Source organism: Eumetopias jubatus, unplaced genomic scaffold (assembly GCF_037043125.1).
Source record: "Eumetopias jubatus isolate StellerSeaLion01/CBP00866 unplaced genomic scaffold, mEumJub1_p1.0 scaffold_3, whole genome shotgun sequence".
NCBI lineage: Eukaryota > Metazoa > Chordata > Mammalia > Carnivora > Otariidae > Eumetopias > Eumetopias jubatus.
In genome coordinates, this window is record NW_028274809.1 from 60,366,370 (window position 1) to 60,381,334 (window position 14,965).

Genomic DNA, 14,965 nt, shown 5'->3' on the forward strand with positions numbered 1-14,965 from the left:
AGACCCCATGTCTTCTTCCTCTGAGCCAATCTCCGTCCTCACGCCTTCGGTCCTACTGCTGCTGGCCACCCTGACTTCCCACCGCGCCCCTTCCCCAATCCCTCGCCTCGTTGCTCACATTCAGCAGCGGCCTGTCTGCACCCGCAACCACAGCAGCCGCAGCGCCCGCCCTGTGTCACCAGCCCCCCGGCCGGGCGTCCCCAAGCGCCCGTAGCCCCGCGGCCCGGCCCTTGGGATTGGCTGTTGCTAGGTGACGTCGCCTGCGCTCACGTGACGAGTGTTAAATGCCCACCCTGCCCGAACCCGCCCCGCAGACAATCGTAAGGCCGCTCTGGGCTGCTTACCTGCTCCCGCCTCCCGGAGCCCTGGCCTGGCCCCGCCACCCCTGTCCCCTCCACGGCCCGCCCCCCGCCCGAGCCGGCGCTGGGCAAGAAGCCGAGCGGGTAGAGAGGCGGAGAGAGGATGCGGCCGGCGGCAGCTGTCCCGAGCAGGGCACGGTGATCGCCTCCCCCGGAGGAGGAGTTGCCCAGACGGTTGCCACATTTCTTGTTTTCCTCCCCACCCTCCCTCACCCCCCCGTAATTACATTGACTGCTGGAGGGGACAGGGAGAGACGGAGGAGGCGCCTCGCTTCCCCCCTCGCGCCCACCACCGCTGCTCTTTCCCGTCCCGGGCCAGGATGACTGGAGTCTTTGACAGTCTGGTGGCTGATATGCACTCAACCCAGATCACGGCCTCCAGCACGTACCACCAGCACCAGCAGCCCCCCAGCGGTGGCGGCGCTGGCCCCGGCGGCAGCAACGGCAGCAGCCTCCACAAGCCCCAGGAGTCGCCCACACTCCCGGTATCCACAGCTACGGACAGCAGCTACTACACCAACCAGCAGCACCCGGCGGGCGGCGGCGGCAGTGGGGGCTCGCCCTACGCGCACATGGGTTCCTACCAGTACCACGCCAGCGGCCTCAACAACGTCCCTTATTCGGCCAAGAGCGGCTACGACCTGGGCTACACCGCCGCCTACACCTCCTACGCACCCTACGGGACCAGTTCTTCCCCGGCCAACAACGAACCTGGTACGCACAACGAACGCTGGCGTCATGGGTGACAAGTCAGTCTAGTTACTGGGATGGGTGGGATAAAATTGTTTGGGGCGGGGATCCATCCGGAACCCTGGCCGTTTACACTGCCTGCTCCCTGCCCGCCCTGCGCCTTTTACCCTTCTCAACCACCAATCTGCGGGGGGGGGGTCACTGGGTACGTCCCTCGGTGCTCGGCTGGTGGGACCGGGTGGCCTTGAGGGACCAAGTGGGCGCGCGGTGCATGCTTCATGGTAACCCCATTTCCTTACCACCTGCTCCTTCTTTCTCTCCGGTTGGCTCCTTCCCCTTCCCGGAGAATCCAGCTCCCGGGTTCCATGGCGGCTCGAGTCCGCACTTAGCGAAGTTGAGTCTGAGCGCCCGGCTACGTCTCCGAGAACCCGCTTCCCGGCTCAGGCCAAGTCCCACGCCAGGCCCTTACGCCCAGCGGGAACTGTTTGGGGCCCCCTGGTTATGCTGTTCTCACGACTGCGTTGCGTTGCAGAGAAAGAGGACCTCGAGCCTGAAATCCGGATAGTGAATGGGAAGCCAAAGAAAGTCCGGAAACCCCGCACCATCTACTCCAGTTTCCAGCTGGCGGCTCTTCAGAGGCGTTTCCAAAAGACTCAATACCTGGCCCTCCCCGAGCGAGCGGAGCTGGCGGCATCTCTGGGCCTCACCCAGACTCAGGTGAGGGCTCCCGGTCTGGAGGGGAACGAGGAGCGCGCTGGCCGGGGATGGCTGGGAAGCAGGCGGGGTCAGGACAACGTTTTTAAAAAGTGTTTTTAAAGTAATTTTAAGGATTACGAGGCCCGCGCCTTGGGCGGCCTGAACTTCTACGCGTGAAGCTGCAATCCCCGCGGGGGCTGGGGGGGCGCGGCGTGTGAGAAAACGAAAGGACCGGGGTGGGCAGAAATCCGCTTTCACAGTCTTTCCGCGAGAAACTGATTAAGCGGGTAAAATAATGGGCCCTCCTGACCCTCTCCCCCTGTCACCATCACCACGGTGCACCCACAACCAGCTGTCTCCGACTTTCTGAGATTACCTCCCAATAGACTGGGAGCCATCCCAGCCTCCGAGGCCTTGGCACGTGATCCGCTTACCTGCCCAGCGTGCTTGCCTCCTCCCCCCGCTGCCCCAGATCCTGGTTCTTCCACTAACGCTCGGGTCCCTTTTCCACAAAGGTCAAAATCTGGTTCCAGAACCGCCGGTCCAAGTTCAAGAAGATGTGGAAAAGCGGTGAGATCCCTTCGGAACAGCACCCTGGGGCCAGCACCTCGCCACCTTGTGCTTCGCCGCCGGTGTCGGCGCCGGCCTCCTGGGACTTCAGCGCGCCGCAGCGGATGGGGAGCGGCGGCGGCCCGGGCAGCGGCGGCAGCGGCGCGGGCAGCTCCGGCTCCAGCCCGAGCAGCGCGGCCTCGGCTTTCCTGGGCAACTACCCGTGGTACCACCAGGCCTCGGGCCCTGCCTCACACCTGCAGGCCGCCGCGCCGCTGCTGCACCCAACGCAGACCCCGCAGCCGCACCACCATCACCACCACCACCACCACCACCACCACCACGGCGGCGGCGGCGGGGGCGCCCCGGTGAGCGCGGGGACGATTTTCTAACCCGAGGGAGACTGCGCCAGAGACTGAGAGAGCAGAGACCGGTGATCCTCAGTGCTCGCCCCAAGAGCCAGAGGGTCCCTCCAGCTGGCCCGCGGACGCCTCCCACCTTCAGGGAGGAGCGGTCCGGGATGGCCTGCCACGGGCCCTGCTCCCTAGCGCGGCCACCTAACGGCCGGGAACTGGAAGGTTCTTCGAGGCCCCCCCGGCAAGGCCGCCCGCGTTGGCCGCCTCTCCGACCTGAGCCCTGCCTCGGACATGCCTCCCCCTCCTCTCCGCGCCCCGCAAGGCGGTCGGGCGCCTTCCTCGCCGCGGGGCACGAGCTGAGTCCGGGGGAAGGGACGCCTCCCCCGCCCGCGAGGCTTCCAGGGTGCTCTGAGGCTCCTTTCTCCGCGCCCGCCCCCAGGCCCAGCTTGAGTCGGCTGGGCTGACTGACCTCCCCGGCCTGCGCGCCCTCCCCCACACGCCCCCGTGACCCGGGCGGCCCGCCGCTTTTTTTCTGCCCTGCTGTCTCCAGCCCTTGGAGCCCCACTCTGCCCCGCCTTAGATCTCCCCCAGGAACGCTCCCTTAGCTCTCTCCTCTTCCATCACCAGTGGAGTTTTTTTATTTTTATTTTTTTAAAAGTTTAGGTGCCTTTGCGGATGACCTCATTTTGATGTTGGGGAAAAAATGATTTTTTAATATGCGGACACTGCAAAAAAATGTGTTTAAATTATCTTTTTTAAAACCTATTCAGGATTATTAGGCTGGACTTCGACATAGTTTGTAAATAAAGGTGTCTGTGCAGATTTTCCCACTGATTTATTTGTATAAAAATACTCGTCTTTTCAGACTTTTTTGTAAACCCCCACTTGTGAAAACTGCGGTTTAGCAGTGACCTCAGCAACCCCTCCATTTTATTTTTCCCTTTGAAATTTTTCTCAGTTAAACTAAGCTACTGATTTGGTTTTGTTTTATCTTATCCTAAAGTCTTTGTTCTCGAAGTGAAAGGTATTTTGGGGTTATTTATTATGAAAACAACATGCTCTTAATGTTGATTTTACAATATGAAGAGATTATTTAAATAAATTATTGTTTTCATTGGATGTGTGCGCTTGTTCCTTGGTGTCATGACCTGGAACCTCGAGCCTCAGCGCGGGCGGGGAACCTGGCCGGCCAAGAGTGACACATCTTTCAGAAGCTGCGAGAGCGGTGAGGCGCGGCGAGGCGGGAACAGGCGCGCTCGGCGCGGGCCTCCCGGAAACGTTCACGCTCTGCGGGCACTCGAGTCTTGGCGCGGGCTTTGCCAGCTCGAGGCGCGGTGAGTCACTCAGCGCCGGGGCGGATGCAGCCTCCGCCCGCCGGGCCCCTCCAGCGCCGGCGCCACTGGCCCAAGCCTGGGCGGTCTCTGCCGCCCCCGCACCGGTGGTGCCGGCCAGGCAGCGCTTCCGAGCCGCCGCGGGGGACCTGCAGGCGCAGCCTGAGCGCTGCAGAAGCCAGGGTCAGACCCCTACATTGGACCCTCCCCTCTGCCCTGTGGTCCTTCTGGGGCCGGCTGAGCTGAGAACTCGGTGAGTCACCCTGGCCCTCGGGAAACTCGGTTGGCTGCTCTGGAATGTAGGGCGACCCCGGCACACAGGGCTGCGCTAACACATACAATCACACACTGTGACTCTTACAGTCACATCTGTACTATCACATACTCTCACTCGCACACACACTCACAGTCACACGCTCCTACTGAGTCACACACGCATTCATGCCCGCACATCTTCACATACAGTGATACACAAACCCACATAGGCACACTCATGCATACAGGCACACTCACACAGAGACTGATGCACTTTGCTGTGGGAGTGGCACCCTTCCACCTCACATTCTCTGAGGGGAAAGGCCCACACACCATTCAGCTCTGCCTTCCACCTGGGGTCCCACCCAACCAGCTTCCAGTGTGGGAAGTGACCCTACTTTCTGTCATTCTCTGCAAAGGCCAGGGGTAGGTGGGTAATGCAGGCCTGAACTAAAAGTCCCTTTCCTTCAAAGCACTGAGGCCTACGACAGAAGCATCTTAGTTTTCATCACTGATTCTGTGACTTTGGGCTACCCACCTTAACTTCTCTGTGCTGCAGTTTGCAGATCTATAAAATGGAGAAAGAATAACAGCTATCTCAGAGTTTTTGTGAGCATATAATGAGACAATGATGTAACACAGTGCCTGGCACATGGTAAGCACTCATTTTTGCTATTAGTAGCACATTGTTTTGTCCCAATGCCCCCCAAACAAGGAGGCTTTACTCGTGCCTGTGATTATGAGGCCCAGACTTACCCCGAGGCCTTTCCAGCTTCCCTCCTGTGGGAGAGTAGCACTCTAGAGCTGAGAGAGCTCAAAGCCCTTCTTACATGAGAACCTGAACCTCAGCCATCCCCCTGAAGGGACCAGCCTCTACTGGACAGGAATTTAGGGGCAGGCCAGAGAGCCGTGCTAGCCAGATCCAGGCCTCCTCTCCTCTAGGATGGCTATTCAGGCCATCCTTGCATGTCTTCAGATCACCTCTGCCAAAAAGCAGACAAGAGATGGGGGTGACTTTCCAGGTTCAGTGGCATCATCCTGACACAAATCCTGTCTTTTCTGGCCAGATAGTTTGGGGCCCTGCATGGAGTCTAGCTTACAACAGAGTGTGGTCAGGGAGTGGGGCTCTGGGAAAGACAGGGAGGTTACAAATCCAGTGTCCATTCACATTCCTGCATTGTTTTCCCAGGCTAGGAAGGCCTGAGCTGAAGCTCATTGACCCCGTGATTCTAGCTTCTCTAAGCAGCGGCTGCCTAGCAGACCCCCATCCCCCAGCTCCAAATTCCGTGGTTTTCTTTGAGTGCCAGTAGCTGGTGCCAGCCTTCCTCCTGCGGTTGAATGTGCCCTCCCCTCCTTTGCGCGCACTCCCCTCCCCCTCCTGAAACCAGCGAGGAGAGACGGGGCAGTAAATTGGCTGGTGTCGAGGATCTGCAGCAGACAAGATGATTAAGAGGCCTACGCCGGAGCGCCCGGGGCAGGGAATGTCAGCCCAAGTTGGAATCACGCAACAGGCCTTGGCATGAGCGAGCCTGGGAGCCGGGAGGGCGGGCGGCCCCAGCTCCGGGGTGGGCCGAGGCCCCACAGACTCGCTGGAGTCACCGAACCTGCACCCGGCGGCGGCGGGGTCGCGCCAGGCCACGGCGCGTCTTTCCCCGGGAAGCCCGAGAAGCAGAGAGCAGGAGGGTGCAGGGGCCAGAGGAAGGGGGCGTTTCCGCAGACCCCGAGAAGGGCAAAGAGACACGAAAGCGAGGATGCGCCCAGGTCCCAGAAGTGAGGGGGCGGGGAGGGGGAGGGGTGAGCGAGGGGACAAACAAAGCCCGGCTGGGGGAGGCAGGGGCCGGCTCCAGCCCCGTCGGGGGCAACGAGCTGGCAAGTCTTTCTCACAGTCTCACGGCCCGCCGAGAGACGCGGAGGCCTGTGATCAGCCCGCCGCCTAGCAGACACGCTCCCCCCCACCCCGCGCGGGACTGCGCTCCCCAAAGCGCGAATGAAAAATGGAAATGGGAAGCGGCGATCACGGCTCCCTACACTGGGAAACTAGTCGCTCTCGGAACACACATAAATCTTCATTGTAATCCCCTTCCATTTGCTCGCGTGAAATATCAGGCCAGAGACAGGATATGACAAGCGCTGGGAAGCGGGGGGAGGGAAGCCGAAGAGTGAGGGGTGCCCGGCCCTCTCTGCTCCACCCCCTGGCAGGGTTGCTCGGAACTCTGGCAGAGCGCTGGTATTGAGTTCCAATTCCCGAGGCTGGCAGCCTGGGCGCGCCCTCTTCCACTTCTCCTCCCGTTTCCCCCCCCACCCCCGCTCCTCCGCAGCGCGCGCAGGGCTGCAGGCCACCCAGCCCCGGGTGCTCCGCGGGGCATAGACACCCCCCCTCACGCTGCCCCGAATTCCCGCCGCCCGCCCCGCGGCTCCCGGGCTGGGGAGAGCCGAGAAGAAAGGGAACGGATCCCGGGCCTAATCAGAGCGGCTGCAATGTGGGACCGTTTAGGAGGCTTCCCCTCGGCTTTCTTTCAGGATTACTTGTGAAAATTGTGAATATCCGTCCTGTGTAAGAATTTCCGAGACTGGTGGGGCGAGTTTGGGGGAAGTATCAGGTTTGATGGGGGCGGAGAGTGCGCTGCAAAACTGGAGCTTTGTTTACAAACAGTTCAGCGGTAGAAGGGGGGGAGGAGGGAAAGAGGGGTAAAGGGAGGAGTGCAGATGTGGTGGAATGGTCCCCTCCAGTGTTAGAAGCCCCCTGGAAGGGGAACGATCTTGGGGACAAGGAATCCCCTTGCCTTTCAAAAAAAAGTCGTGCTCACTGACAGTAAAACCCAGGAGCAACTCCCCAACTCCTACACAGCCCACCCCCGCGTCCCCGTCCCAAGCTCTAGCTCAAAAGTCAAAAGCCGGCTCCTTTCCCGCCAAGGAACAGCGACCACCAGTGCCTTAAACCTGTTTAGGATCAGAGACCACTTTGAGAACGAAGCTACAGATCTTCGCTTCCTCCTAAAATACCTCCCTTGCATTCGATTTTGGGGTCCCCAGAAGCCAGGGGATGGGGCGCGATCCTGAGGTTCCAGTTACGTGCGCCCCTGGCCATGTCCGACCAGGCTTTCCGGAGACTGGTGCGTTCTGGCAGGGTCATGACACCCAAAACAGCCCCAGAGAAGCCTCCCTGTGCCGGGACCTCCTTCCCCACCTGGGGTCTGCCCCGAGCGCCTTTCCTGCTGCCCCGAGCGCCTTTCCTGCTGCCCCTCCCCCTCCCCCCTTAGCCACCCCAGCGGGGGCGGATGCGGAGGCCCCACAGCGCTCTGAGGCCCCCCTGGCGGGAGCTCCCCTCGCAGGGACGGGTTTGGCAGTGATTGCCACATTACAAGATGTTACATTCCGCCCTGGGGCCTGGGGCCGGGCGGGGCGGGGGAGACGAGATACTTCACGAAAAGAAAGAGCGCAGGCAGGTCTTGGAGCCTCCACGTGAGAACACAGGCACAGTCCCTAGAGACCTTTCTTCCAGGGGCCGCCTCCGGCTCCGACTCCGACTGCTCGCTCACTCGTCCTCAGGGTCGGGCCAGACCGCAAACACTACTGAGTCTTCGCGATTTGCGGGCAGTGTGGCCGCGCTTGCGCGACTGTCCGGAGGCCGTTTGCGGGATCCTCAGGAGCCCTGGGGCCACCAGCTGCGTCCCGGGTGGGGTCCGGCCAGCACAAGGAGTTGGGGGGCGGGGGAGGGCGAGGATCAGTTGTGAAGCCCGGGAAGGTGGAGAAAGCTGCGTGGGGCAAGCGGGGGCTGCAGGACAGAAGATTAGAATTTAGGGGACGGAGAAGAGGCGAGAGGGAGGGAGAGACTGGACTTGGAGAGCTCTGGGGTCATCCCAGAGGGCCGACTTGGGCCCGTACGGAGCAAACATGGCGGGCTTCCCACACTCGCGTTTCTGCCCTCCTTTTGGTGGTGCAGGAGTCTCAGACACCCTAGAAATGAAATCGTCGCTCACGGAACAATGGGGACTTCTGGCCCTGGAACTCGACCGAGTCTAGGATGCTCCGAGAGGTGGCCGCACACCAGGTGGATTCTCCCGCCCGCAGCCGCCGCGTCGCCCCCTCCTCCGGGGCAGCCCCCGCCCCGCCCCATCCCTCGCCGCCCTGGCCTCAGCTTCTTAAAGTCGCAGGGTGTCTCAGCGCTCGAGAGAAGCGCCGCCCAAGTGGGGAGTGAGTGTTTCTGGGGGGCGCTATCTCCGGAACAGTAGAGACCAAAGAAGGGCCTAGGGGACCTGTCGGGGCGGGCCCCGACAACCCTCAGCTTCTTCCCTCCTCATCCCAAAGCCTCCAAATAGCAGGCTCGTATCCACACCAACTCCTCAATCCGACGGCTGCTCCCGCACCCAACTCCCCGCCTCCCGCCCCCCGGCCTGCAAACTCCTGAGCCCAACCCGGCTGCTCTGTGAAGGGGGTTTGCGAGAATCCGGGAAAGGGACCGACGGAAGGAGGGTAGAAATGGAAATATGAAAGGAAGGAGTGTCGGGATGAGGGTGCGGGAGGTCGGGCTCGGTCACTTTCTTGATCGTTGCCGCAATTAGGGTGGGGGCCCGGGGCTTGCGTGGCATCCAAACCGGGAAAGGCAAGCACGCGGGGAAAGGGATTCTCTTCTCGACATGTTCACGAGAACAGTGAAAATTTGCCTTAGGTGGCCAATTTTCTCATTTGCCCCTATTAAAAGAAAAAGCCCAAGAAATTCAATTAAAGCCACCCTGGCCAAGGCGCTATTTGAGGCATGAATGTCTCCCCTAAAGCTGCAGCAATCATGTGGCATTAGACACTTCCGGAATCCTATAGCCAACCTGAAAAATCCCAGACCCCCTTTTTCCCTAATTTTTGCTCTGATCTGTAATTTTATCCACATTTGCACTAGTTTGAGCATTCTGGCTCTCCCATCTGAAAGCCTGCAATTACTATATAATTCTTCGCAATTTCAGATGTCCTAATATGGACTGTAATTTTTGCGCAAGACAATTTCCTGCTATTTCAAGCATCAACATTGTCAAAGTTGTATGTACATAATAAATGGGAATATCAATGCATAGTTTTTAGCATAACATCTTGACTCCTCGATAATTATATCCGTTCGGAGCCTACGCAGAATTAGCCTGAATTGCATGGTAACTGCTGCTGCTTTAAAATTTTTAAAAATTACTCATAATTTTCCCAAAGATTACCAAGATCTCGAGTGCACAATGTCATCAGCGTAATGAAGAGTAAACATTTATGCTAATAATCTGCAATTTTTTTCATCAGCTATAAAGACAGAGGCTATATAGCCGAAAATTTCAGTCCTATTCTGCAAGCGCAGCGCTGCAAAAAGCCTGCGGCGCTCGGAGGCGCCTGGTCCTGGAGACCTCTTTCCACTCTTTACTCTCAGGATAGGAGGATGGGGCTGGGGGATTCTTTTTGGTTTTCTGGTTTTGTTTTGATCTGGTTTGGTCGGTTTTGTATTTCCTATTTTTCTTTTCTTTTTTTTCTCTCCTCCTCCCCCCCCCCCTTTTTTGCCTTTTCTTTCCGGTCATTCTCCCAGCCAAATGCCGCCTTCGACCCTTTTGATTTGATCTAGCAAAGATTGTGTCCAGATTATCTGAAATTGACACTGAAGAAGGTAAGGGTGGAAACTGGTTTCATTTTTCAGAGGGTTGGAAGGCTGCGCTGCGCCCGCCGAGGTGGCTCCCGCTCCGGGAGTAGGAGGGTGGGGGAGTGATTATGTATGCACCAGCTAATTCTTCCATCAAAACTTCTTGTCAGCGATGTCAGGATTATTTTTTTTTCCTTTTTATAAAAACACTTGATGTTTCAGGAAGTGTTAATCCCTGAAGGTTGGGGAATGAGGGCGGGGGTAGCAAACGAGTGGGTGTGGGTGACAGGTTTCTTGAGCCTGGGGAAGGCACCCTTTAGAGCCGTTTGCCTGTCTACACTGGAGTTGGGGTCTGCTGTGGAGCTGGGGACCGAAGGAGGGTTTCTTTGAGTCATGGGAGGGACAGACCCTTACCCTCCGTACTGCATTTGATGGAGGTGCCTCTGGCTTGTGCGGGTTGAGGAACAGAAAAGTTCGCTTTAGCCTGTGATTTCAGGATGTTTAACCCAGGCGGTGGCTTGACAAAACCCAGAGAATTCTGAAATCGGTTTTTAAAAGATACAGAATGAAAGAGATGGATAACAGGATAAAAAAAATTATAGCCGGGGACCTGGGTTGCTTCTTTCCTCTCAGTTTTTCTTGGGATCAAGTATCTCAGGTTCTATATCCAGCACCCAGACCTACCTTTCCATTGGTGACAGAAATGGACAATTTCTTCAAGAGGAGCGATTTAGTTAATATCTCCATCAAATGATTCTAAGAATAAATTCGTATTTCTGTGCATATAGATAGAGGAATTTTTAAACTTTTTGGAGCTCTTAAAGCTAGCTAATAGGGAAGGCTGAAGAGCCATCTGACCCAGCCCAGGTTTGGATCCCAGAAAGAAAGAAAGAAAAAGAAAACATAAAAGGAAAGCTGTGAACTATAAACATGTTTCCAATCTCATATTTTTAAAATATTGCCTAGATTTAGAAGCTGGATTCTTGCACAACGAGACTACCACTTGCAGGACCACTCAGTCCCAGGCTTATGAAAGCCAAGACCAGTGAGAAGGGGGCTGGGGACTGTTGCTTGTGCCCCTACACTCCCCACCCCTGCCCCTTTTAGAGCTAGTGTGTGTGAGAGAAGATATTAAAGAGGTATCTGTTGTTTGGCAATTTTGCTAAGTCTGTCTTCACTACTTCGACGCTGTGCATTTGCTAATTTGGAGGCCTGGCCATTGACAAGCTTGCTCCATACACCTGCAAGCAATTTGCCGGCTCCGGTACCGGAGAATTGCAGAGATGGCAGCTCGCACCTATTTGATTTTTTTTTCCCTTTTCTCAATGCACAGCAAATTTGGCTTTCAGTGCGTTATCTCTTTTGTTAATGCAAAAAGATTCCCTGGGCGAAAAAATTGCTCATAATTACCAGAGAGATGGGGAAACTGCATTAGAATAAATAAACCTGAAATTACTGTAATTATGTTGTGTTTGATGGGCCCGGCTTGTAATCAAGAAGAGAATACAGTGAAATGATGCTGACCCTCTTGGGTTTGCAGCTGTACGCGCACTTTGGGGTCTTTTTTTGCAGAAAAGAGTCATTTTGATAATCATTAAGCTGTGTGTAACCTATTTCAGAAGTGTTTTAAAATGAGGTTCACATTTTTTGAACAAGGGGGAAAAAATCCCAAAATTGCATTTTGCCATTACAGACTCATACATAAGGAAAGGTTGTGTTTTCTAAGTGACAATTGTTAAGACATAATATTCGAAATCAGTATTTAATCATTATAATGAGGTATTGTTTAAATATAACCACCTTTAGATTATTCATAGTTTAATTAATATACTCATTATGAAAATCTTTGAATCAGATATTTGATGAACTACTTGTCAGTAACAAGGCAGCATTAATTAGGCCTATATTGAGATTAACATTTTTTAAAAGTGCAACCGCTTATAATTATAATAGAGCCTAACTAAAGACCGCCTTCGTTGAGCTAAAACTAATAATTTCTCTATTTGAACTGTTAGCAAGAGATTATTAAATTAGTATAAGCTAATATCTCAAAATATTAAAATCCGCTTGACCAAGCAGATTTTGCCTGTGGCTTCAGGCGCTGGGCCCTGGCTGCAGCACCGGAGTTGGATGAGTAAGAGCAACCCACCAAAACCTCCCCTCTAGCAAAGTCACATCTCCAGGGAAAACCAAATCCCTGAAGGTCCCTACCCGGGCGGCAGCCGAACCCAGCCTGGGAAATCCTGTTCCCTCTCAGCTTTGAGGCCCGTCCGCTCCCGCTAATGATCTCCCCCATTTGCGTTCCGGGTTCTGGAGACCTGCGGGAGAGGAAAAGCCCCAATCCCAGGCCCTGATGGGGCCTCGAGGTCCCCGGCTCCATCCCCCACTATTTCCCCGGCTCCCTCCATCACCGCCCCTCCACCACTTCCCCTCCCCTTCCCAAAGGGCGTCAGAAGAGCCTGGAGCATCTGCTCTTTAACCAGCACCAATTGAAAAATGGGTGCTTGTCACAACACAGATCACTGCCTTCCCCGCTTTGCTCCCCACCGCGCGCTGCAAAGGGCCCCCCAAAGGCGGAGGGCCAGCCCGCAGGAAGCAGTGTCACAAGGCGAGTGCGAGGGAAGCGGGAATCGCTCAAAGCAGCCCGACGGGGCCCCGCAGCTTCCCTGAGCTTCCTCGGCTCGGCTGTGGGGTCTGGGGTTGAGGTTGGGGTGAGACTCCGGGCCACCGGGTGGAGGGAGCCAGGCTGGTTCTAGTTGCTCGAAGTCCACTTTCTCCTGGAGAGAATTCATCGGAGGGTTCCACTGGAGGTGCCCTCTTACTGTCCTGGCCTCAGGACTGTCGGGCTAGGGTGGGGGGTCTTGACTCGGCCAGCTCCTGGGTTCCAAGGAGTCAGCGGAGCCCTCCAGCCCTTCCCTTGGCATTTCCATCTGAGGCGCGGAGAGAAGCTGGGGATCATTAGGAGGGAAGGGGCTTCTCGTTGTGGATGGGCCCGACGGGTGAGGGTGACTGTGGAGGGGCCCAGGTGGCGCCTTGGGACTGTCCCCCGGAGCTCACTGATTGACCAGGTGAAGCCCAACAGAGGAGTCCTTCCGGCCCCTTTCCGGTGTCTGGCCGCGTCTTTTCCGCGTGGGGATCGAGCGCCCTGGAGGCGAGCAAAAGCCGGAAGGCCAGATCGCCGCGATGGCGAGGGGGCAAAGCCTAGCGTCTCTGCTTTCAGTCTTCTAGGCTTCCGGCGAGGTAACTGGGTGTGGGGTGGCACTCAAGTCTCCCATACTGGTTGCCCTTGAGCTCTGCTTTCATCTCCTCTCAGCCAGCCTTCACAGTCCCTTTGGTTCCTGAGACCCCGCTCTGTCACACAGCACCTGTTCCTGATCCCCCCCACCAAGGACTCTTGCCAGACAGTCGCTGCCCACCCTTCCAACCCAGGTAGGGATCAGACCCCTTGGGGGCCAGAAGCAGAGCAAGATGAATGGTCCTAACGTCTAGGGAGGGCCTTCCCCTTTATTCTGGTATGTCCGGAGCCAGGAGTCCCTACCTCTGCGTTATCTGTCCCAGAGGTGGAGGCCCGGGCCCAGCCCACAGCACCCCCTCACACAGCACACCAGACAGCAGTTCTTTCTCGAAACCATAATTTTACTGTCTCAAAGAAACTTTATAACTTATTTACAAAGTTCTTTTTTTCCAAGATACAAAGCAATAAGTTAACATTCTCAATATAAAACTAAACTTTGACATAGAGAACACAAAACACGGTTGATTTCAATTGATCACATTTTCCAAATTTCACAAGTAAAATGTCAAGATTCTCATTTCACAAAGCATCAGGTTTTACAGCCACACACAACAGAACGGAAAAAAGCTAAGCTTGTGCAACATGTTTACGGAACAATAATAATAACAATAATAATTAACAACAATAATAATATGTACAGCGATTAGATCCTGCACTGGAGACTGGGCGGCCAGGGTGCTGCCTGGCGTTATTCTGTGGTCGAGCCTCTGAGGATTAGTGCTGCTTTTGTCTTACTTTAAAGCTCACTGGCTTTAGGGCACTCGTTTATGCTTGCCTGTTTTTTCTTCACTGCCCATCGGTCCTCTCTCAAGCTTCCAGAGGAGGGAATTAGGATCTTCCTTCTTGTCCGGGCAAAGCGACCAAGTCTTCCCCCCCCCCCCCATGAGAATATTGTGTTGGCTTCATTTCTCTTTTTTTTTCTTTTAAAAATAATGCAGAACATGTAAAAATGCAAAGCATTAGGTTCCAACCTCTCCATACCAGCGAAGTACAAAAGTTACCGTATAAGTTAAAAATCACCAGGTCCTCCTTATTCGGTTTTCCGAGTGCGTTTGAAGTAATCGGTACTTTTGGACCATGCGCTCCTTGCGCTCCACAGAACTGCGAAGTGGCCACCATTCACCCTCAGGCGAAGTCCATTTCTTAATAAATAAAGCCCCCTCCCTCCAATTTCCCCCAATTCCCGAACGAGCTACCCAGATGGTTAGGCAGGCCCAGGAGAAGGTCCGAAAGGACAAAACGTCCCAGCATGTGGAGCTGGGCGGCCCGGCGGCCCGAGCCTCTTCCGACCTGGTGACTTTTTTCAGAGGCCGCAGAGTGAGGACAGCGGACAGACGAGGACCTCGACTTCATCAGCGCACAGATACAGAGCGAAAGGAGACAAGAGACAGACAGAACAGAAAAAAAAAGCTTTTGCTTTTTCTACATTGTTTTTTTTGTGGGTGTTTTTTTTTTGTTTTGTTTTGTTTTGTTTTTTCCTGGTAGTCCCACACAGCTGAGGGTCGGCGAGTCGGGTCCGGCTGGCTCGTCTTGCAGCTCTGGCTGTCTCGGGAGGTTGTGCCTGCGTTCGGAGGCCGCTGTCTGCTGTCACCGCGCGGCCTAGGCCGGGGCGAGGGCGAGGGCGTGGGCGCCGGGAAGTCGCCGGTCCAGACCGCGCGGGACTCCAAGGAGATGGCGGGCGTCCTGCCTTCGCTGTTCCTTCTTCTTTGCCCCTGGGCCCCTCTCCAGGCCCAGGGCTTGCGGACAGGGTGGTTGGACCGGGAGGCGGGTGGGGCCCGGGCCAGGGTGGGGGAGACGGGAAGGAGGCGGGAGGGTGCGGGCGGGCAACC

At 56.0% G+C, this 14,965-nt stretch overlaps 1 protein-coding gene across 1 annotated transcript; it reads left to right on the forward strand.

The window, feature by feature from the left end:
* Window positions 1-679: 679 nt before the first annotated feature.
* Window positions 680-2,686, forward strand: DLX2 (distal-less homeobox 2). The gene is made up of 3 exons (XM_028121558.1): window positions 680-1,073; window positions 1,582-1,766; window positions 2,261-2,686. The coding sequence occupies exons 1-3, from the start codon at window positions 680-682 to the stop codon at window positions 2,684-2,686; spliced, it is 1,005 nt and encodes a 334-aa protein (XP_027977359.1).
* The last annotated feature ends 12,279 nt before the right edge of the window (window positions 2,687-14,965 follow it).